Here is a 24,252-nt window from a genome sequence, read left to right as displayed (position 1 = left end):
TCCGCCTTAAGCACTACAGTGGCCACCTAAAACAACCAGCCCCGGATAAAAGTGCGCTTTGCGAAACAACGTTCGGCCAGTGAGACAGCCATCTTGACTGCCTCACATATAGCAAACAAACGCCCTCATCATGGCCCAACAAAAGGCGACACCATGGGCTGCCCGAGACCCACCCTCGCACAGCTGAGGACTAGAGTGGCTTCCTCTTCCACTGCAAACTACCCTCCTTAGTAGGTCACAGAATGACGAGTGTCGCTTTTTTCCGAAGAATCGGATAGATTAATGGCCATCTCTAATAACAGGGCCCTTTTCATAATACAGGTGGCAATAATAGAGCCGACAGTTGCTTTAAGCGCTACTCCCGCATTCGGAAATTTTCAAATCACGTTCGCTGCGCCATCTCGGATAAAATTGTAAAACTATTGACCAAATTTATATATATATATATATATATATATATATATATATATATATATATATATATATATATATATATATATTTCCAATTAGTACTGTTTCAATAAATTAGATGGCGAAGCGAGCGCGATTTGGAAAACCGAGTTGCCAGTCAGCAGAATTTAAGCGGCCCCGTCCCGTAGTATGCGCGAAGCTACGGACAATTCTAACCTGTGTAATATGTAAACCATTGAGTTGGGAATAAATAGAGGTACAACTAAATCTGGCTGGCGCGGGACCAATTTCCTTCAATATGGAGACTTTTTCAACTATATCGTTCAATCGTGGCGGCATCTGTCTCTAGTGGTGGCAACTATATTGCAATTGAATTTTTTCTCGAAACATATAACTTTACAAAATATAGATGGCGCTACCGCCTAATTATAAAGATGAATTTCGTACAGTCTTCTCAGAACAGGTCCCGCGTAACCATGACAACTGAAATCGTAATTGTAATTCTAGCAGTATTATTCCCAATTCAATGATGTAAACCGTATTAATGCTGAGCTCCCATTAGAGCCGCCCTCTTACAAAAGGGTGTACTTTGTTCGAGCAAAATTATAAAAAAACCTTTTAAATTTTAAACCAAGGATAGTGGCTGGCAACTTGGCATGCATAATGCATGCCTCTAAACTTGAAATACATAAACTGTGAGGTTGTTGTTGCACATAAAGCAAGCGTCTGCTTCATTGTCGTCATACCTCTAATATGACATTTCGAAATATTCTCACAGTAAAATAGATCATCATAAAATATTTCGAGATCTGCTAAATTTATAATGGCTTTTTTACAGGTATTTTGGTTTTTTGTGTGGTTTTTTTCTGTAAAATCTAAATATAGAAATTGTACTAAAATCTTTTATAGTCAGTATCATTAGCATTTGTTTTTGTTTTTGTTTTGATGTTCAAATTGGTTCTCTCACAAATTAAAGGGAGTATGAACTTCCATATTTATGGTAGATCAACGAGTTTCCCATTTCTGCCACCAGGCTTGAAAGAAGATAGGGGTGGTGGTAGTTACGTTAATAAACAAGTTGCAGTGCTTGTTAACATATTATTATTCAAAATAGTTCACACTCCCTTTAATACTGAAATTAAATTGTGCAGCCCCAGCGATTTGGACGTGGAAAACCCCAGTGTCCGAAACAAAGTGCAAGATTTGCTTTGCCAAGATAATTAAAAAATACCTCGTTTCCAACTTGTGCATACCAAGATGCACAAACGTTTGAGCTGCATACATATCGCAGACACAAAGTACATGAGATAAAGTTCCCTCCTCTGCAAGGCACACCCTGCAAATATAAGACTTAATCAGGTGTCAAAACTATATCAGTAAACAATATTACTTCACAATGTTACAAAAGACTTCATTAATTTTATTCTAACAAAAACAAGAACTGCTGGATTTAAATAAAACAATATATATATATATATATATATATATAGGCTTTAAACGACAGCCAAATTTATAGCAGACCATTGAATCAAACTCTTTATTATCAATTCGTTTATTTTTCTTGTCGCAATAGCAATACATCAATCAAGCAATTTTTTATCAAATTAACATCATTAATTAAAAACACTTTGAAGAGTATGTAAAATCTTCCTTGATAAAAATCATGTTTAAAACGTTTTAAACATAGTGTTTTGTTAAAAAGGTTGGTTTAAAACACTTTAAACATTTTGTTTAAAACTTGCCACTGTTTGCAGCTATTGGTTTTTAAAAAACTGAAGTTCCTCAGTGCAAGTTTTTCACTTGCAATTCATGCTCATAAATTTTCCAACACCTCTGATACAAACACTTCATAAATAATAATCTCTTATTCAGTACAAAATCAAATTTACTACACATAAAGTATGCACGATGTTGTAGTAGCTTAACCATATTATTCCTTTGTAAAATGTATAGGTCACAGCAGATCATAGTTTGTCGGGGGTTGTGAATTGAATGTTTGAACGTTACTACTCTAGACAATATTATTATTGGTTATTCTGATCTCAAAATGTTTTTATTTTGGCAGTGGAGAAAGTTTTTTTTCTTTGACAAAGAATTAATTAAAGACCAAGATACAAATGAAATATATGAGAAGCTTAAGGTAAGTTCATCAATTGACTTATTTTAAAATTAGTTTAGCCCTTGAAAATTTTAGGTCATCATCTACATTCTAGAGTTTTAAATTCAAATAAGCAAGTCTGTTTGACCAAGGGTTGGCTGGTTTAAACCTAGTGGTTTTTTTAAAAAAGCAAAGGATTTTTTTAAACTTTTGTTTTTTTTACTTTACTCTAAATTATTCCCAATTATTTGTACATTTTCTTTCTTTAACACTAAGAAAATAAAACGTCATCTTGGCCATTATATTTATACGTAATCAAAACTAAAAACTGAAGCTTTGTTTCTGGCGAGACTTCGGTAATATCATGAATTTATTCATTTTATCCATGAATATAGAACCGCTCTAGATATGTTTCTATCTCTGTTGGAAAGAGGCGGAACTATAAGCTCCGCCCTTCTTACACGTGACCGATATACTGTAGTTACAACCTCGTCCAGTGAGTTGCGACGTCATTTCCTCTAGCTTTTAATTGGCTAAACAATTTGACGTAGTAGCGGCATAGCTTCGTAAGCCCTGCCTTCTACCGGATCGGGATAGCACCATACAGGTAAGGTACAGTTCTATGTTCATGGGTAAAATGAATTAATTCATGGTAATATTCAAAACCAAAATTAAATCTAAAACTTCGGCACATTTTAAAGTGATATAGCTGTTCTGTATATAGTTGTTTATTGGCTAATAATAATTGACTAGGCACAGAGAAAGCATCTAAACTTTGTTAAAAGTCTTTAACAAAGATGTTAATGAGAGTCAAAGAAGTATAAGCCCTTTAAGTATAGTCACAGAAAATAAAATGTTAATTTCTGAAAATGAACACAAGTGAAAAATGGTGTAAAATTAATGTAAACCAGTGTTTTAAAAAAAACTGGTTTAAACCAAAAAATTGTTAATTTGTTTTTTTTTCAACTGACCTGGTTAGACCAATATTGTAGTGGTAGTTTCGCGTGCAAAAAGTACATTTTGAGATTGGTTAGTTTTTGTAAATGGCTAATATTGGTATTAGCATAGGTGTATAATATATCTCTTACGAGAGTAGTATTCATCTTGGTCGTAAAAATGAAACATGTACCTTCGTAAGCTCAATGCCGCTTCTGTTGGGCACAAATTTAGCTTCAAATTGCGGATATGTACACCATATCACAGCTAAAAATTTAGTCTTTTACTCCACTTAATGATGTTAAGTGTGAAAATTAGACTGCTTAGGTATATTTATGTATTCATAAAACCATATTTTATTGATGAAATATTATAAGAAAATCAATATATATTTAGCTAATTGCAATGCAGTAGAAGAACATTTGTGTTTTAGAGTTCCTGCCTTCAATTTTTTCCTTTATGTAATAAAAAAAAGTTTGTCTCTTTAGTTTTTAGTATTTTATTTCACAATTATTAGTGGTTTAAATTTTTTTCAATTAAATACTGTTTTTGTATAACATCATACTTTGTAAATTAATTTGTTATATTTGTTAAAATGGTTTGTAGGATATTCACGCAACATGTTCAACCAGTGGAAGGGGTCACATAATTGTTGGAGATTCAGATGGAAGTATTCACTGTTTGAATCGGCAACTTATGTTAACAACTTTTAAAGCATACGATATGGGTGTAACACTTGTGCAACAAATGCGTCAAGATCCTATCCTAGTAACTGTTGGGGTGAGTTTCAATATCATTTGGTACCATTGTGTTTGAATAGATATATTTTGTTTCACATTTAGTCCCGGAAATATAAATGTAAAAATGGTCAAACCTGACAAATTTGGGCAAAAGCTGAATTTTATCAAAAAATTTCGTGCCCTAACCAAAATCCTTTAAGTAGTCCCCAAGAATTGGAGTGACAATTTCCTTAGGTGCAATATGACCTTTTGGTTTTGGTATATTATTTAATCTAATTACCCTTCATAGTTTTGTATGTGTAAAAAGAAAAGGCACCTTATTGCTTACAGCTAATCTTTCTGTTGATAAAATTTGTTGATAAAGCAATGTATCATTTTAAAGCTAACAGCCACCACTCTCTCAGGACTGGCTAAACTGAAATGCTATTAGTGGTTTCCGTAGTAGAAACGTTCTTATTATTAAAGTAATAAAATGTGGCTTCAATGGTGGATAATTTAATATGGCATCTCAATTTGAAGATGGGGCTTCTTAGTGTTTAACTTGCATTTGTTAGTTTATATCTGAGAATTTCATGTTAAAGGACCTTTTTCATGATGGCTAGTCCTCACAATATATCTTCGTATGATGTACAAAATACCTTAATTAATCTTATTTACCTTTAAAAAAATAGCTTTTCATTGCATTAGTATTGTATACAACCTTAGACAAATAGCTGGAGTCATCTGTCTATTCTGCCTCCATTTGCTTGACTTTGGCTTTTGCTTTGAAGACCTCAAGGAGTTGAAATTTGAAGCTGAAAATTGCTTCAGAATCGGTTGTGTCTAATCCTAATTTCGCACACGCTTTGATTGCTGATGCACGAACTTGGTTATTGCTAGGAGCAACAAACATGAGGAGAATGCAGCTAGCCTTTAAACACTCTAACGCAGTGTTGTGTACAACTTTCATTGGACGAGCCTTTATGCTGCACGTTTTACAGAAAGGGGGAAGACAATTTTCCCCTTCCAACGGCAGCAGGCGCTAAAGCGTCTAGCCAATCAAAATTGTACCCAAGAAAAGAGACGACTTTTGACGGATTGCGTTCTTCTTGTGTGGGGTGCTGTGTTTGTAGCCCCTAGGTTATTGAAATGACGCATGCCAGCTTCATGTGTGCATCTAGCTTTACTTAACTCAACTGTGATTAGCGATAGCTCATTGGTGTAAAGATTTGAAAGTAGGCAAATTTAAGAACAGTATTATAGGGTAAAAGGTACTGTCCAAAAGCTTCGAACCTGAGCAGTAAAACAAAATGGGAAGCGCACCACTTGAAACTGAGATTTAACCGATTATTAGTGACAATTTAGAAACTAAATTTCTACAATATTTACTTTCAGGTTGAAGAGGTTGGCATGAGGTCTGTAGTTAAAGTATGGAACTTGGAGAAAGTAAGTTCATAACCCACCCTTACAATGCATAAGATTATCATGAGGTCCCTTAAATTCATGGTCTGAGAATTATTTTCACACTCTTACTAAGTGGCTGGTATTATAAATTAGCACCTCCTAGTTGTTTCATCATCAACTAGTAATTTTTTCTTAAATATATTGCGTAAAGTATAAGGGATGCGCCAATATGGGTACCACTCATATATCGGCTATGTGTAGCCGATAATATCGGACGATATATTGGGATGTGGCAAAACAAGTTGTCACTCTTTCGAAGCTTATGTGGAAATTGATATTATCTGTCCTGTGTTATGCAGAATTTACAGGCCCTTTATTGCTCTTGGGCATATACCGGGCTCTTGGAAACATTCAAAGGTTCTCTTTATTCCTAAACCCGGGAAAACTAGTTATCTCGAGGCTAAGGCATTTAGACTAATCAGTCTAACTTCATTTATCCTAATCCTAAAAATCTTGGAAAAGCTAGTTGATAGACATTTAAGAGAGGAGATTCTTAGTGTTACACCCCTCTCTAATACTCAGTATGCCTATCAAAAAGGCAAATCATCTACTGAGACTACTCTTCATGGCATAATTAATTGCCTTGAACGTGCGATTGAGTTCAGAGAAATAGCATTAGCTGCTTTTCTGGACATCGAGGGGGGGCTTTTGATAAAGTCTCTAAGGCTGTCATTCTTAAGGCTGCTAAACGTTTCGGTATCAATGATACATTGTGTCTTTGGATCAATGCTATGTTGACTGATCGGGTTGTGACAGCCTCTTTGCTCTGATAAGATGATAAGACAAGCCTGGTTCTGTTCACACGAAGGAAGGTACAGGACTTGTTTAACGATATTTCTTTCTTTGGGACCGTCTTGGTCAAGTCAACTGAGGTAAATTACCTCGGTGTCATTCTCGACAGTAAGCTAACATGGAAGCCTCATCTTGATCTTAGTATCAGGAAGGCTAAAATGTTATTCTGGAGAGTAAGGGGTACCATAATCAAGTCTTGGGGTCTTAGCCCAAAAGTTGTTTATTGGATCTATACTATGATAATCAGGCCTAGCTGATTATTATTATTATTATTATTATATGTAGGAGTGGTTTGGTGGGCGAGGGTAGTGCTTAAGTCAGTTCAGGCTGAATTACGCACTGTGCAAAGACTGGCCTGTGTCAGCATTACAGGAACTATGAGAACAGCCCAAAGCGCTTCTCTGGAGGTGCTCCTGAATATTTTACCATTCCATCTTTATATAGAGGAGGTTGCAATTATGAGTGATTATCGGTTACTACATAATGGTTGGTGGAGGTCTACTAATTGGAAAAGTAGCCACACCAAATTGTTTTGGTATTATTCTGGTCATCTAGCGATCTTATTGATGGGTGCTGACAACATGGCTGCAAAGTTACACTTTGAAAAGCAGTTCCGTGTTTACTTTCCAAGTCGCCTAGACTGGACTGGCGACACAGTTTTTGGAAACAAAGGTGAAATTGTTTAGTTCATGGATGACTCCAAGACTCGCTCAGGGGTGGGCGCTGGAGTTTACTGTCAGACTAAGAAGTTTGGCTTTTTTGAGAGCCTCAGTGTTTTTGCTACAGTTTTTCAGGCAGATATCTCTGCCATTTGCTTTTGTGTAGACTTCTGTCTTTAGAAGAAATATCGGGGTAAGACTGTTCAGATTTTCTCAAAAAGTTAGATTGCACTTAAGGCTCTTAATCAGTTTAGTATTACTTCTAAGCTTGTTATTAGCTGTTTGGATCTCCTTTCAGAACTGGGCACCCATAATAGGGTTCAATTATATTGGGTACCAGGTCATAGGGACATCATGGTAATGAAAAAGCCGGCACTCTGGCCAAGGAGGGTGCGGAGGCTAGGTTCTTAGGTGCTGAACCTGCTATTCCTATACCCAATGGCCTGGTTATCAGGCATGTGCATGGCGCTATGGCTGAGAGCCAGGTCAAACTGTGGCTTGAGATGGATGGTCAGAGGCAGGCCAAGGAGTTTATCCCTTCGCCTTCTAAGGAAATAGCAACTGTGTTGCTCTGGCTCTCTAAGAGTAGTATCAAGGTGGTCACGGGCCTACATTTAGGTCACTGCCAGCTTAATAGACATCTGCATCTAATTTGCATCAGTGAGAGTCCTATGTGCAGGGCATATGCGTTGCAGAGGAGGAAACTTCCTCTTGTGTCCTTTGTGTCTGTAATTTTTATGCGACTCAAAGGTTGGAGCATATTCGTATGCACAGTCTGGAAATCTGGCGCTTTATTTCGGAGACTGGGTCTATAAGGCTGAGGCTTAATAATGGACCTTTGGTCGAAGTGCTAGGCTGGGCTTAACCCAACCACCCAACCCACTAGTAATAATAATAATAATAATAGTTAATCGAGAATTTCCTTATTTTTAAATGTTTTTCTGAAAATATTTTTCAAAATGAAGTATTAAAAGTTTTTTTTAAATGGGTTTCTGAAACATTTCATGTAAGTATTCATTTTTCCAATTGACCATAACTTTGAGGAATTTTTCTCCCCAAAGGAATATCACTAGGCAAACCCTGGAGATTTGACTAGTTTTAGATTTTCCAAACAAATTTAACTTGTTTTCATCTTCCCTGAATTAAGTTGTAAAGTTTTATTGAACAAATATATTTAATTGGCTTTACCAGGAAACTATGTATACACTTGAATGTCTAAGAAAAACTAACGTGGCCTGATTATTCTCATAGCTTTTTGCTAAGCTAAACTCGGCGCCTAGTCAACACAGAGCCTTCCCTTACCAAAAAATAAGTGGTCTTGTAACTTTTTAAGTTGGTTTTAAGTTGGTATTTGGAACAAATGCCAACTAAATACCAACTAAAAACCTACTTAAAAACCACTTTACACCAACTTAAAACCAACTAAAAGCTTTCTTAATAAAGACCACTTAAAACCAACTTAAAACTTACTTAAAAAGACCTCTTAATAAAGACCACTTAGAGCCAACTTATAACCTACTTAAAAATTATAAGTAATTATCTGACCACTAAAAACCAACTTAAAACCAACTTCAAAAAATGAGTATTTTCCAGCCAACTTAAAAACAACTTATTACCTCTTTAAATAGTTAATTAAAATATGCTGGCAACTTGAACCTACTTAAAACCAACTTAAAACCAACTTAAATGTGAAAACCTACTAAATACCAACTAAAAACCAACTTAAAACCAACTAAATACCAACTAAAAACCAACTTATTTTTTGGTAAGGGTTATCTAAAATAGAAGTACACTTAACTTCTGTGCTCTTTTTTTCAACCACCTAAGTACAAATTTTCCTATATTTGGGAACTAACCGGGGATTTTCAAATAATTTTCTGGTGAAGATTTTCTAATTGAGTGTCCTTCATTTTATTTTGCATTTACCCTGCCTGTTTCTTGAGCCACTTTTGCAACATGGTGGCAATGGATCCTTGGACATTCCAGCGGTATACTAATATAGTTTCCTTGTTTTTATCTAAAACGTTATCCTGAGATTTCACTTGTTAATATGTTAATGACCAATTAGTATAATATTTTCATTTTCTAAAAATATTTTTGTGGATTATATTTAAGAACACATGTTTGAAAAGTTTACTGGTATTTAAACCTATAATTTTATATTTGCAGTCTGACAGAAGTGGAAATACTTTATGCTTAAGAGTTTTAAATCCTACAGTTAACTGCAAAAATGTAAGTATATCCTGTGACAAAAATTTAAAATTATTGGGGAAAAAAATTTGTTACCTTGATAATAGGTGTTTCTATACAATAAAACACTAAAAAAATTAAAGGTATAAAATGTTTATCTCTGCATCACAAGCTTTAGCTTTTTAGTACTTTATTGTCACGCAAGTGTCGAACATGTATTTCAAATTTCAAAATATTTATCGCCTCCAGTGCATGCTCTTTATGTTCAATCCCTTACCAAAAAATAAGTGGTCTTGTAACTTTTTAAGTTGGTATTTGGAACAAATGCCAACTAAACCACTTTACACCAACTTAAAACCAACTAAAAGCTTTCTTAATAAAGACCACTTAAAACCAACTTAAAACTTACTTAAAAAGACCTCTTAATAAAGACCACTTAAAGCCAACTTAAAACCAACTTAAAAATTATAAGTAATTATCTGACCACTAAAAACCAACTTAAAACAAACTTCAAAAAATGAGTATTTTCCAGCCAACTTAAAAACAACTTAAAAACCTCTTTAAATAGTTTATTAAAATATGCTGGCAACTTGAACCTACTTAAAACCAACTTAAATGTGAAAACCTACTAAATACCAACTAAAAACCAACTTATTTTTTGGTAAGGGATAGCTATGGTTAGTGACATAGAAAAAACATTTACATGCGACCTGCCGTATTTTATAGAAACGCCTATTGCCATAATTTTGACAATTTTTCGCAGAAAATACCATTTTTAGAGTTATATTTGAATAATTTATAAATCTTATATGTTTAACTTTATTGACAGTGAGTAATTGATTAAAATAAAATAAAAGCTACTTCTATACATGGCTCAAAACTTTAATTAAGAACATAGTTTTCAGACTGTAGCTCTTCTTTTAAACTTTTCATTAAAAATTGTTTAAAATTTAAATTAACTATTGATTTTGAATTTTGTACAATGCATAGTAAGTTATTGTAGTGATAGCAACCATGAAATGGCTTACATGGAATTTTGAAAGTGTTGGTCTTAAATAATTTTCTGTATTAAGTATATTTTTTAATCTACAAGGTAATTTTTTTTACTCAAGATCACAGCAATGATTGTTCATGAAAACATGACATTAATGGCTCTTGGATATGAAGATGGTTCAATTTTATTAGTTCGAGGGGACATTACTAGAGAGAGGTTCCAAATCTCATAAATATTGAGGAACGAAGCATCTAATTGACTGACCAAATTTTTTAGGCATAGTAAGCAGCTGTTGATACAAGCCAGTGAAGAGAAAGTTACAGGCCTGGGATTTCGAACAGTGGGGAAACAAATTCATCTCTTTGTTGCAACATTAGCCAATATACTATCTTTTAATGTAACTTACAAAGAAAAGGAGAAAGATTCTCAGGTAATATTTGGTACTTGCCCAATTTAGGTTAAAGGAACTATATCACTACCCATAAAAAAATTAGGTTGTAGTTCGTTTTTTAGATAGCGATGGCACCAGGGTAGAAAAGGACCTATGAGTTTTGTTCGTACTCAGGTGGTTATGTTTGCCAGGAAGATAAGATAGTAGAGTCCATTTAGGTATTTGGGGTAGAACTTCGCCAAAGAATGTTCCACATTGAGTCTCTAAATGAACGCTTCTAGGAAAAACCCCACATATGCTCAAGTAAATTTAGGAGAAGAAGGTTTTCAGCGGTGGTCCATTTACTTCTTTATCGGGAAGCTGCGAATTGGTCTTATTGTTTGAGCAGGGGATTTTGCCAGATGAGCATTTGCACAAATGAGTGCAAGTCAGCCCCATCCCTTACCAAAAAATAAGTGGTCTTGTAACTTTTTAAGTTAGTTTTAAGTTGGTATTTGGAACAAATGCCAACTAAATACCAACTAAAAACCTACTTAAAAACCACTTTACACCAACTTAAAACCAACTAAAAGCTTTCTTAATAAAGACCAGTTAAAACCAACTTAAAACTTACTTAAAAAGACCTCTTAATAACGACCACTTAAAGCCAACTTATAACCTACTTAAAAATTATAAGTAATTATCTGACCACTAAAAACCAACTTAAAACCAACTTCAAAAAATGAGTATTTTCCAGCCAACTTAAAAACAACTTATTACCTCTTTAAATAGTTTATTAAAATATGCTGGGAACTTGAACCTACTTAAAACCAACTTAAAACCAACTTAAATGTGAAAACCTACTAAATACCAACTAAAAACCAACTTAAATGTGAAAACCAACTAAATACCAACTAAAAACCAACTTTTTTGGTAAGGGCAAGCCCGACACGGACAACCACCTCTTCTTCTTGGCGCGGTATTGTTGTTTTTTTTATCGTGAATCACGGCTCTACTACACGTGTTACTACTTTTGAATGGAATTAATTCAATTTTGTTTGTTTTTCGTGACCAATTATTTCAGTGACACTTTTCGTCTAACACGTAAAATAAGTGGTCTAAGAACTATTTAAGTTGGTTTTAAGTTTGTATTTGAGACAAATACCAACTAAAAACCTACTTAAAAACAACTTAACACCAACTTAAAACCAACTAAAAACTTACTTAAAATGTTACTTAATAAGTTACTTAATAAAGACCACTTAAAGCCAACTTAAAACTTACTTAAAATGTTATACTTAATAAAGACCACTTAAAGCCAACTTAAAACTTACTTAAAATGTTACTTAAAGCCAACTTAAAACCAACTTAAAAATAATATGTAATTTTCTGACCACTAAAAACCAACTAAATACCAACTTAAAGAAAAAGGCATTTTCCCACCAACTTAAAACCAACTTATTACCAACTTAACTAGTTTACTGAAATATGCTGACCACTTAAAACCAACTTAATATCAACTTAAATGTGAATACCAACTAAATACCAACTAAAAATTATCTTATTTTTTTGGTAAGGGAGAGTACATTCTGAAAATTTCACATTTCTAAAAAGTAAAGTTTTTGAGAAAAATACGTGTACAAATATATTATTTCTCAGAACAAATAAAATCCGAAACATTTTATTTTGAGGTACTCGGTATTATTCATAATTCTTCCACGCAGTTCAAAACTATCATAGGATGCTGCAATGTGGGCTATTCTTATAAAACGCTTCACCATTTTGTGTGTTTTTTTAGAAAAGATATTCAACATTCCTTAAAATGAATGAAATTCTTTTAAAATTCTGAGTTATTGTTCTGAGCTATGTTATAATAGCATTTCACTCATAAAGTATTATATTAGAGTACTATAAGTTTTACAAATATGTCAAGTCCGGTAAAAAAAATTAAAACTGAACAAAATCCGTAATATAAGGGCATTGCTTTATTTCTAAACGAGTTTCCGTTTAATCACCTGAAATTTATACAAGATGACAACCATAGCTCAAAGGTAGAGATACTGACGTCACAAGAATACCTCCTATTATTGTACAGGTAGTAATTTAATTTCGTAATGAGCTATTGAAATCATCCACTTGTAATTCGTTGATAATCATAAGCACTACGGAGGTATTTTCCAATTCGTAAACAAAAGAAACGCCATTACAGAAGTACAAGAAGGCAAAAAAAAACAATTAAAAAATATTCCGTTTCTAACTGTGTCAACAGGAAGAAAAAGCTCCAAAATGAAAATAACCAGGATATGAAACTTATCTACAGTACGAACCGAATCGAACCGGTCTCAGCACTCGGCTCGGCACGGGACCCGGCGGGGTGCGCGGGTCGGGGGAAACCTTTCCGAGTCCGAGAAACCGAAGAGACTCGGGAGTCTATCAGGAAAATGAGAGATATAATATTTGGGGTGGAATGGAAAGGGTTTTATCAAATCGGAGGTCTCGTTTCAGGCAGACTTACCAACCGCCACAGGGAATCTCGCTATGAAGTCTTGAGTCCCGTGATTTCCCCATTTTCAGCCCTCTAGCCAAACCATCTGATCCCACACCCTCTCCAACCTTGATAAGCAGTAAATTTTGGGAAAACCAGTTGGGTCAATACCGCTTTTTTTTCGGTGATATAGTTCCTTTAACAACCATTGTTTTATCATAGACTGAGGAAGGTTTTCCACAAGGGTATTTCGCGCTGTGTAAAGTCTCAGCGCAGTTTATTATTCAGTAATAAATTACCTAAAATTATTATATAATTCTAGAAAATATAACTATTTTCAAAATGATACTCTTTGAAAAAGAGCTAGATCATTAGACCTTGCTCATACAGACAAAATTCTATTAAAATTTAAATGAAAATAATTGCTTGTGATCATCACTTTCTTAAAAATTCACTACTCATACAGCCATTTGCACCATTAACGATGTTGGGCAGGTCTCGAGCCGCCGACTATACAGGCAACGTAGAGTGGATTTTCATGTGAAATGTCCTTGTGAAAAACCTTCCTTAGTCCATGGTTTTATGACTCTGTGTGTGCGTATTTGACCCGGAAATTATAAATTTTAACCGTAACACGTGAAATTTAAGATGTGGGATTTATCGTAACACTTGTGTTATTATTAACTCATTATTAATATATTTTTCATGTTATTAACTAAATTTTTTAACTACTTAGCAGCGTTGCCAAATTGCCAAAGACTAAAAATTATAGATTTTTCAGTCCAAATTATAGTACCCAAAACATTTGGCGATAAATTCAAATTTGAATCCCATAACCAACGCTGTCGCTGAGCGCTATAATACCAGGGTCGTACATTACGTATTCCCCAAAAATTCCATCAAAATTATAAGAAAATCCAAGTTGTATAATTATAGAACGTCTGGAAATGTGGCTTATTGAACCATTAATGTAATTGTAAATAATGGTTAAGTTTTTTTCGTAGTTGCTGCTAGATGGCTTTGGATGTCCTCCACATTGTTCAACCATCAGTGACTTAAAACATGACAATCACTTCATTGTTGCAAGACCTGAAGTTAGTTTGCTAGATATTAAATCAGCTAATTACCAGTCATATGACTTATTTTATACTTTTTATTCATAGGCTATTTACTTTTATCAACCTGACAGCAGAGGTCCGTGCTTAGCTTTTGAAGGAGAAAAGATAATGGTTCACTGGTTCAAAGGATATTTGGTAGTTGTGGGCAAAAATGAGAAACCAGAATCACAAACTGCAAATGTGTAAGTATTTTCAAACATGATGAAAGATAAACGTTTTGGGTATAACAAAGTGCTACCCTATTTTCACACAGATTTTCAAACACTGGTGAAGCTCTTAATAGTTTGAGCATTTTTAATCCATAAATTACTTTTTTCTATCTTTAGATCAACAACACAATTGGATATGAATGTGGTAACACTTTATGACATTCAAAATAAGTTTATTGGTATGCAATAATCTTTATATTAAAGCAAGTTGGTTTTTCCTCTACGGTTACTAATGTATTTTGCGTTTTAATTTTATAGCCTATTCTGTTTCGATACCTGGAGTTTTGGAAGTAATGTCTGAATGGGGAACATTATATATTCTTACTCAAGATGGAAAGGTAAAATTAATTTTTTAAGATAGAAAAATTCTTTTGGAATTGATTATTGGGGTTGCCTTCAATACTGATTCAGAAGTGATTAAACTCAACGGTTATTGAAAATAGTGTTTGGTGTTTAATTTTATTTTTTGCGATGTTTGTTGAAAATGAAAAAAATTATGCCACCCTAGCACAATTTTTGTGTTCATGGCATCAGTAAATTTAGTAAGGCTTAGTGATGATTTAAATTAGACTGTCTATAGTGCTTGTAACGAATAAGTAGTGCTGATGATTTCAAATGAAAGATTTAGATGGGTTCTTGGTTTCCCACATGGGCCATCTTAATGTAAAAAACTTTTTTTTATCAACTCAAGCTTTGGCTCAAGATGGATGGCCAAAGGCTGGCCAAAAAGTTTATCTCTTCCTCTCCAAGTCTAGCATTAGTGCTGGTTGTTGACTTACAAACAGATCAACAGACATTTATGCTTAATTGCTATCAATGATGATCCAATCTGCAGGGCTTGTTAGGCTGAGGAGGAAACGTCTTCTCATGTACTTTGTATATGCAAAAATTAAGTAGCTCAAAGGTTTGAGCATCTTGGTACAGGGTTCGTACGCGACCTGGAATACCTGGAAAACCTGGAAAAGTCAGGGAATTTGAAAATGTTTCCAAAAGGTCAGGGAAAAGTCAGGGAATTTGAAAATGATTCCTAATGGTCAGGGAATAGTCAGGGAAATTTAAAATGGTCTGAAATAGTAAGGGAATATTAAAATGACCCCAAAAACAAATCCGGCAAATAAATTATTTAAAAATGTATTAAAAATACATAATTAACATTTTTCAAGAATTTACCTCAAAACATAAATTTATTCTACAAAAATGGTCAGGGAAATTTGGCAATTTAGTCAGGGAAAACCTGGAAATGTCAGGGAATTTAATTCCGGAAATTTTGTACGAACCCTGTGGTATACATCAAATGGAAACTTTAGATTTTTTTAACATGCTGGCCAAACGAATTCTCAATTTTGTATCAGAGATTGGACTTTTTATGTCTTAAGGTCTGGGGCTGCACAATGTACATCTGGTCATAGTGCGCGATTGGGCTTATCTTTGCCTTTCTGCCCTTTCAATAATAAGAATAATAACTTACCAAACAGTGTGGGTAAATTAATGGTCCCACTTGAAATATAATTTGATGTGGAACCAAAAATCTATTTTGTATTGAAGTTTTTAATCTCGATAACCAGCAGAGTTGATTAAATAACCAGATACAATAAATAAAATATGAAGTCCTTTATTTATAAAATCAACATGTTAAATGAATTGGTTAATGCACCGTAGAGAAATGAGCTGCTACGTGAATCCAGGCGAGTATATATACTATACAATCTAAAAACAATGCAGATTCTTATCTGACATAACCTTGAAAAAAACATCGAAATGTGGATGGTTTTTTTATATATACATTAAAAAGTCTTATCGTAATCTTCAACATTTTGATACTATTATTTAGAGACATTATAATGTGTCCATTTTGTGCCATTATTATAGTTATTACTGAAATTAATGCTTTAACTAATTTAATGGATTTGTAGGCTTTGGTAATTAATATAAGTAACATACCTGACCACTTATGAAGATAATCCAATTTTTCTATTTGAATATATTAGCTCTACAATCTTCAAGAGAAAGACACCCAAAGTAAATTGGATATGCTTTTCAGGAAAAATCAATATTCTTTGGCCATTAGGTAAGCAAGCATTCTGCGATTGTGTTTTATTAAACTGTATTTAATTGATGCTTGTCTTCTTGACTTAGTTTAGCAAAAAGTCAACATTATGATGAGGAAGGATTGGCTGACATTTTTAGGCAATATGGAGATCATTTGTATAGGTAATAGTTTAAAATTACCTACTTTGAACAAATAGCTGTGGTAGCGTGTGAGTATGGAACTTAATATATCACGTTGTAAGCTATGTCAATTAAAGACAGCTGACGTTTGTCTAATTATCTTGAATATCCGCCCTTACCAAAAAATAAGTGGTCCTGTAACTTTTTAAGTTGGTTTTAAGTTGGTATTTGGAACAAATGCCAACTAAATACCAACTAAAAACCTACTTAAAAACCACTTTACACCAACTTAAAACCAACTAAAAGCTTTCTTAATAAAGACCACTTAAAACCAACTTAAAACTTACTTAAAAAGACCTCTTAATAAAGACCACTTAAAGCCAACCTATAACCTACTTAAAAATTATAAGTAATTATCTGACCACTAAAAACCAAATTAAAACCAACTTCAAAAAATGAGTATTTTCCAGCCAACTTAAAAACAACTTATTACCTCTTTAAATAGTTTATTAAAATATGCTGGGAACTTGAACCTACTTAAAACCAACTTAAATGTGAAAACCTACTAAATACCAACTAAAAACCAACTTATTTTTTGGTAAGGGCGACTCCACGCAACAACTACAATAATCTGCGGATTTCGCCAGGCTTTCACTATTGGGGTCTGCGATAATATAATTATTTAAGTAAATATAAAATGGTGTCTAGGGGTATAAAATAATAAAGGAGTATGAAGATTGCCATTAAATATTTACTTTTAAAGATAACTGTTAATTATTTAAATGAACTAATGAAAAAAAATTCTACTCTATGGTGCACCGATTTCCCTATCATCTAACTTAAAAACTAAAACTACACAATATTAAACAATATCCATACGTTAACTATAACTTAAAACTATTAACAATTTGTGAACGAACCGATACTAGTTTTGCAAAAGTATGCAAAATATTCTTTCCGCAAAATAGGTCTTGAAAATAACAAGTTCGCACTAGTTTCGCAAAAGTATGCAAAATAGGTCTCGAAAATAGCAAGTTCGCACTAGTTTCGCAAAAGTATGCAAAATATTCTTTTTGCAAAATAGGACTTTCCCCAAATGGTTGATAATCCTTCATAAAGGCATTCTCTATTAATATTTTTATTATTTCTTTCAATCTGTAATGAACCAACTCGGTTCCTTTCAAATAAAAATGTGAATTAATATTTGACGTTTAGCCTTAAATGTAAGCAATTAAAAACCAAACAATTTTTGGGTGACAGAGCATGACCAATGTTATAACTTAAAAGTACAAAGCCTTCCCATTTCTAATTCAATTAAATATTTATAGTAGAACCTAATATTGCTATGGCAATGTAAATTGAAATGTCTATTTAGTTGATTATAAAGAATTTCTGTGACTATTAATTGGTATTCTGTTAAATTCTAGTAAAGGAGATCATGATGGTGCAATTTTACAGTTTATGAAAACAATTGGAAAGCTCGATGCTTCATATGTTATTCGAAAGGTATTATTATGCTATTTAGTTGATCTATTATACGTTCGTCTATCTTCAATTTCATCCCAATCAGTTCCTAGATGCCCAAAGAATTCATAATTTAACAGCATATCTTCAGGCTTTACACAAAAAAGGTCTGGCAACGGAAGATCACACAACATTACTTCTCAATTGCTACACAAAATTGAAAGATAATACTAAACTAGATGAGTTTGTTATGGTATGAATTTTAATATTTTTTTCCTTCATATTCATACCCAGAACGCAATTTTGTTTTGAGGCAGAGGGGAACCATAACTTTGTGCAAATTATATGTTTTGCAAAGTGGCCTCTTGTGGTAGAAATGTTATACAAAGGGGGTGTCCCATGTCACCATGCTTAGAATAGTAATGTGTCTGACATATTATCAGCCTGAAATTTCTAAATAATTTTCTTTTTTCTAATTTTGTTTTACGTAACTCGGAGGTACAAAATCAATGTTTTTAATTAAAGAACAATACAACGTAACTTAATAGGCCGAAGTTATAAAAATTGTTTCCTCGACCCTTAGTGTGGGCGTGTGTTCCTTTTTCCGAATAGACACGTACAACTTCAACCACACTTCCCCCTCCAAGTTGTTTGGTCCTTTAACTCTGAGTATATATCCCTTACCAAAAAATAAGTGGTCCTGTAACTTTTTAAGTTGGTTTTAAGTTGGTATTTGGAACAAATGCCAACTAAATACCAACTAAAAACCTACTTAAAAACCACTTTACACCAACTTAAAACCAACTAAAAGCTTTCTTAATAAAGACCACTTAAAACCAACTTAAAACTTACTTAAAAAGACCTCTTAATAAAGACCACTTAAAGCCAACTTATAACCTACTTAAAAATTATAAGTAATTATCTGACCACTAAAAACCAACTTAAAACCAACTTCAAAAAATGAGTATTTTCCAGCCAACTTAAAAACAACTTATTACCTCTTTAAATAGTTTATTAAAATATGCTGGGAACTTGAACCTACTTAAAACCAACTTAAATGTGAAAACCTACTAAATACCAACTAAAAACCAACTTATTTTTTGGTAAGGGTATGTTTGAAATATTTTCGAGAGAGTAAATTTGGTATATTTCACTTAATTTGGCCCTAAAATCAGTGCTGTGGCTGGTAAATTGCCAAGATTAGAGGTCAGACTATGTAAGATTTCAAAAGGGTGATCAAGAAGGAATGCAAATTTTGTCAGTCAAGGAAGGGGGGTATAGCCTCAGAAAACCCCCTTGTCTCCCTTACCAAAAAATAAGTTGGTTTTTAGTTGGTATTTAGTAGGTTTTCACATTTAAGTTGGTTTTAAGTAGGTTCAAGTTGCCAGCATATTTTAATAAACTATTTAAAGAGGTAATAAGTTGTTTTTAAGTTGTTTTTAAGTTGTTTTTAAGTTGGCTGGAAAAGACTCATTTTTTGAAGTTGGTTTTAAGTTGGCTTTTAGTGGTCAGATAATTACTTATAATTTTTAAGTAAGTTTTAAGTTGGTTTTAAGTGGTCTTTATTAAGAAAGCTTTTAGTTGGTTTTAAGTTGGTGTAAAGTGGTTTTTAAGTAGGTTTTTAGTTGGTATTTAGTTGGCATTTGTTCCAAATACCAACTTAAAACCAACTTAAAAAGTTACAAGACCACTTATTTTTTGGTAAGGGCTCTACCACCATTCCTAAAATGGTTTTATATCGTTTCATAAGGTGGTGAACAATGTATTTGAATAACTTTATTATTTTAAATCAGACCAAAGAAAGAGAAGTTGATTTTGATGTGGAAATAGCCATTAAAGTGTGCCGCCAAGCTGGATATTTCAGTCATGCGTTATACCTGGCTGAAAAGCATAATCAACATGAATGGTATTTAAAAATTCAAATTGAAAACCAGAAAGACTACAACAAAGCGCTGGACTATATTGGAAAACTAGATTTTTACGAGGTATTCTTTACACATTTATCATACTCACTTCGTAAAAGGTTCGGTGTCCGTAATGCAGAAACAAACAGGCTGATAAAGATATATTAGTTTTAAATATTGTGTGCAGTAAAACATAAAATTAAATTTTTTTTAAAACTAAAAAGTTAAGGATTTCTGGCTAAATTACACGTTCATGTACAACTTGCCCATTAGATTGTACAGAAAACGCAGCAAGTAATAAGGAATACACAATATTTAATAGTCAGGAGTGTCTTTTTAGGTTAGTTAAACTAACTAATATGGGCTTTATAGAAAGTAAATTCCATTTTATTTATATGTAGGTGAGATTTTAATTATTTCTTCATAGTTTTTGTTAATTTCTCTAATAACCATATATCCTCAGTCTTGTACTTAGTTATTCATAAGTATACCTCATCATCATCAGTTTATCCCAATAAAGCATTATTATTATTACTATTATTATTATTATTACCATCAGGACCTTGTAGCGAGTTGTATAGACAGCGGAAAGTTGTTTTACACATAAAATAATTAAACCATAATAACATTATAGTTATTTATACTAAAATATATTGCCAAATAAATAAATAGATTTACAACCATGAAGAAGCAAAAGCGACATAAGACCCAAGAGTGTGTCAATTCTACTTTCGCCTGCTAAAACATCTATCCAAAGCTAGTCTCACTATAGACTACATAACCTACTAGTAGGAATAATACTACCAACATTATATTTAGTCTATGCTCTGGTGCGATTTTCTCTTTGATTTACTCGCCCGTAGTTTGTCTAAACCCAATATTCCAGAAACGGGAAATTTCGTGTATCCTACTACACCACAAACGCAAAAGTAACACTAGAAAACGCTAATTTTCAATAGGAAAAGTTAATTTTTAAAAATTAATATTTCCGTGAATTTTTATTCAGTCTAGAGTATTAAAAAATAAATAAATAAAAAAAATCGGACATACGTTGGTGTGTTGATTCAGCCGTAAATTTAATTCATGCATAAAACAGACTTCTGTTTAGTGGAATGTTTTTTTTATCAAAACCAGAAGTCAGCTTGTTTGGAAATTGTAGGTACTAAAACTAAAAATATTAATTATTGTAGCTTACAGGACAAAACTAAACAGTAACTGGATTATTTCATCTTTATGGTTGTGCAATTTTGTAGCTAGTTCATAGTGAAAAAAACTTTTAGGGAAAACTTTTGATTGAAGCAAAGGTTTCAATGCTTAGGAGTAATTATATTACATGATTTTATGTATCGTGAATGAATTTAGTTTTGTATTTTCTTTCTTTAAAACTTTTGTTAATATTTTACAGGCTGATAATAATATGAAAAAGTATGGGAAAATGCTAATAAGTAAAGTTCCAGAAGCTACCACTTCATTCTTAAAGAAACTATGTACAGATTACAAACCTAACAATGGTGTGTATATATTGTGCTTTTATTATATTAAATGGTATTGGATCAAGATATTTATTTTCAAAATCGGCCTAAAATGTTTTGTCAAATTGGTAGGCTAATCTTAAAGGTTCATTTTAAACTTGAAAATGTGAAAATAGACAAACTGATATGATATCGGTTACTGTTATCATGATTTGGTTAACGTCAAAATTACCGATTTTTACCTGAAACTAATATTTTCCAATTTTTTGCGATATTTTAAGACCAATATTCTCAAAAACAAGGCAGATGGCGCAGCTAACCTTTGCCTTTGGCTTGCTAATTTGGCTACCACAGGTCCACAGGCCCGCGATTATTTCACGTGTTTACTGCATGTGCCCCTTAAGCTATGTAATGACTCCTCTAAAGAAAGCAATTATATGGAAATTCTTTACAGTTAAAAAGTAGGGGTGCACTGATATATCGACCTTTTTTATGATATCGGTATCGACGAAACTCCGCACCATTTCGTTTTATTTCCACACCCTTACATTTCCCTTTAAAAAGCCAAGTTCTTCCACAACGTTTAGTTTTATTTTATTTCTTAGTTTGTTAAGTACTTTTCAGGTTGTACTAAATATTGGTAAAAATTAGCTAGGTATCAATATTAAATTGTTAGATTTTGGTATCGGTAATTTTCGGTTAGATATAAATATTGGTAAAATAATCAGTATTGTTAAATTCTCTAAATAGGTATCGGTAAAATTACGATATTGGCCAACACTAGAATTTTTTTTAAACCAGTATCAAACTTATCTGATTCAGTGCTAGAATAATTCACTTGCAAATTATTATTTTTCATTTATTTTCAGTTCCACTTGTTAATGAGAACATGCTTACAGGTATTTTTATTTACATTTTTGTACCAACTATGTGCTTATATATACTTTACTGAATTTAGGTTCCCCCCCACCTGCTATTATGAAATCAAGAGTGGAGGAATTTATACATATTTTTGTGAATAACTCTACAAAATTAATGGAATTTTTGGAGTATATGGTTCAGGTAAAAATACTTTTGTCTGGCAATTGTTTCGGGATGTCTTCCAAGAAAAAGCAACCAACATCTATAATAATTGGTTACTCTTATGTTTGACAAATTTTCTATGCATTTCTATTCAAAAATTATTATAAATATAATAAAATGCATGATTTCTAGCTCCTATTAATGATAAATTTGATTCCTCTAGGTCCAAGAAAATGCGCCAAGTTTGTTATACAACACACTTCTTGAACTTTATCTCCAAGCCTATAAGCATGCTAGTGACCCTAATGTAAGTAGTTAAGAATATTTTAATGTAAAGTTGTATAAATTTTATAATCAGTTACATCCAGATACCTAAGAATATGGGAAGTCAAAGATTTCGAACCCGTCATTGCATAGTAATAATAATAATAAAAAGGCTTTATTCAGATCCTCATTTAAGTTTGCACTTATTTATAAACGAGTCCGTTATTGAATTAGCGGTAGAGGACAGATGAGTATACAAGTTAGTCTCTTCAATTAGCAGATAAAATAGTACTTAAAAATAAGAAATGTCATGTTATTATATCACAATGGTTTTTAAATATGCTATTTGTATTTTTGACCCTTATTTTGAATTCTTCAACAGTTCTGCCCGTTTTTATTTAATTATGCATGTTTAGCGTTCATGTTCAGGAAAGTAGTTAAGCATATATTTTGGGAATTTCTAGCATTTTATTTTATACATAAAGTTAAGGATATTTACCATATGCATGTGTTAAAATTATTCATGTTCGCAATTTGTTTAGCTTTGTTTTTTCTAAAAGTTAATTTTATGGCGTGATTTATAGATTCAATTTTATTTAATTCATTCTTGGACGCCTTAGCTTAAAATATGATAGCATAATCTATAATTGGTTTTATTAGGACATTATTATTATTATAATTCTTTAAGTCTTATTATTACGTTGATACTGTAGAGGTCTAAGTAAATTCTATAGATGTCATTTTATTAATAGTATATTGAATATGCTTCCATAATAGTCCTTCATCAAGCGAAAGACCTAAATATTTCATAGCTTCAGCTCTTTCAATGGTATCTGCACAGATTGATTCAACCTTTGTCAATTCGTTTTGCATATCCCAGTTTGCGTAAAATATAAACAGTCTTTTCAATTTATATAGATCTTCCTCAGCATTACGAATTAGGTCTTATAGGTTATGATGACAAGTGGACAAGGTCTTCTGTGTGTATGTTATATGAGGTTGTGGAAAACTATTTGTTTCCTTTGGTCTAGGTACAATTTCATCCAGTAAATTGCTTATCTTGTATCCCAATTTCTTCCATCGTTTCTGTTAATAACTTGTGCTGCACCGTATCATAATAAGCCCTAGACAGATCTATAAACAAGACCATGACATAGTAACAAACATAAATTGTCGCTTATAAATAAAGAGTCTCTTTACTCACATTAATAATTTATTTAACTCTCTTCACCGAACCTAAAGGGGTTCCCTTATACTTTATCGCCCAAAAGCTTCGGCTAACCTCCTACACCAGCACCTCGTGCAGGACTGACCCGCTGGCACTAGGGTAGACTTATTAAATAATATTACCCCCTAAAGGCTAACGTACATATGTAGAAAATTTTGCAATGCCGAGAAAACTCCCATACATCCCCCCCCCCCCTGCAGAGGAAAAACGTAAACATAGTAGTTTTAAGCCTTTAGTCCCAAGTCACCAAAGTGCTGCCACATTCTCTCTAATTCTGTCTTTG

At 32.9% G+C, this 24,252-nt stretch overlaps 1 protein-coding gene across 1 annotated transcript in view; it reads left to right on the top strand.

The window, feature by feature from the left end:
• The first annotated feature begins 1,158 nt into the window (after positions 1–1,158).
• Positions 1,159–24,252, top strand: part of Vps11 (vacuolar protein sorting 11) — a 31,229-nt gene continuing 8,135 nt past the window's right edge. The window contains exons 1-20 of the mRNA XM_090181479.1: positions 1,159–1,249; positions 2,477–2,551; positions 4,052–4,225; positions 5,560–5,610; positions 9,249–9,311; positions 10,382–10,479; positions 10,540–10,693; positions 14,123–14,212; positions 14,282–14,418; positions 14,563–14,624; positions 14,704–14,783; positions 16,434–16,513; positions 16,582–16,656; positions 18,042–18,120; positions 18,185–18,331; positions 19,872–20,063; positions 21,388–21,493; positions 22,324–22,353; positions 22,413–22,516; positions 22,701–22,784. Of these exons, the coding sequence (XP_090037605.1) occupies positions 1,235–1,249; positions 2,477–2,551; positions 4,052–4,225; positions 5,560–5,610; positions 9,249–9,311; positions 10,382–10,479; positions 10,540–10,693; positions 14,123–14,212; positions 14,282–14,418; positions 14,563–14,624; positions 14,704–14,783; positions 16,434–16,513; positions 16,582–16,656; positions 18,042–18,120; positions 18,185–18,331; positions 19,872–20,063; positions 21,388–21,493; positions 22,324–22,353; positions 22,413–22,516; positions 22,701–22,784 (1,896 nt within the window). The 5' untranslated portion in view covers positions 1,159–1,234. The remainder of the gene's footprint in view (positions 1,250–2,476; positions 2,552–4,051; positions 4,226–5,559; positions 5,611–9,248; positions 9,312–10,381; positions 10,480–10,539; positions 10,694–14,122; positions 14,213–14,281; positions 14,419–14,562; positions 14,625–14,703; positions 14,784–16,433; positions 16,514–16,581; positions 16,657–18,041; positions 18,121–18,184; positions 18,332–19,871; positions 20,064–21,387; positions 21,494–22,323; positions 22,354–22,412; positions 22,517–22,700; positions 22,785–24,252) is intronic.

Source organism: Leiobunum rupestre, chromosome 7 (genome assembly GCF_980474605.1).
Source record: "Leiobunum rupestre chromosome 7, qqLeiRupe1.1.hap1, whole genome shotgun sequence".
Classification (NCBI taxonomy): Eukaryota; Metazoa; Arthropoda; class Arachnida; order Opiliones; family Sclerosomatidae; genus Leiobunum; species Leiobunum rupestre.
This window is presented reverse-complemented; position numbering and strand designations above follow the sequence as displayed.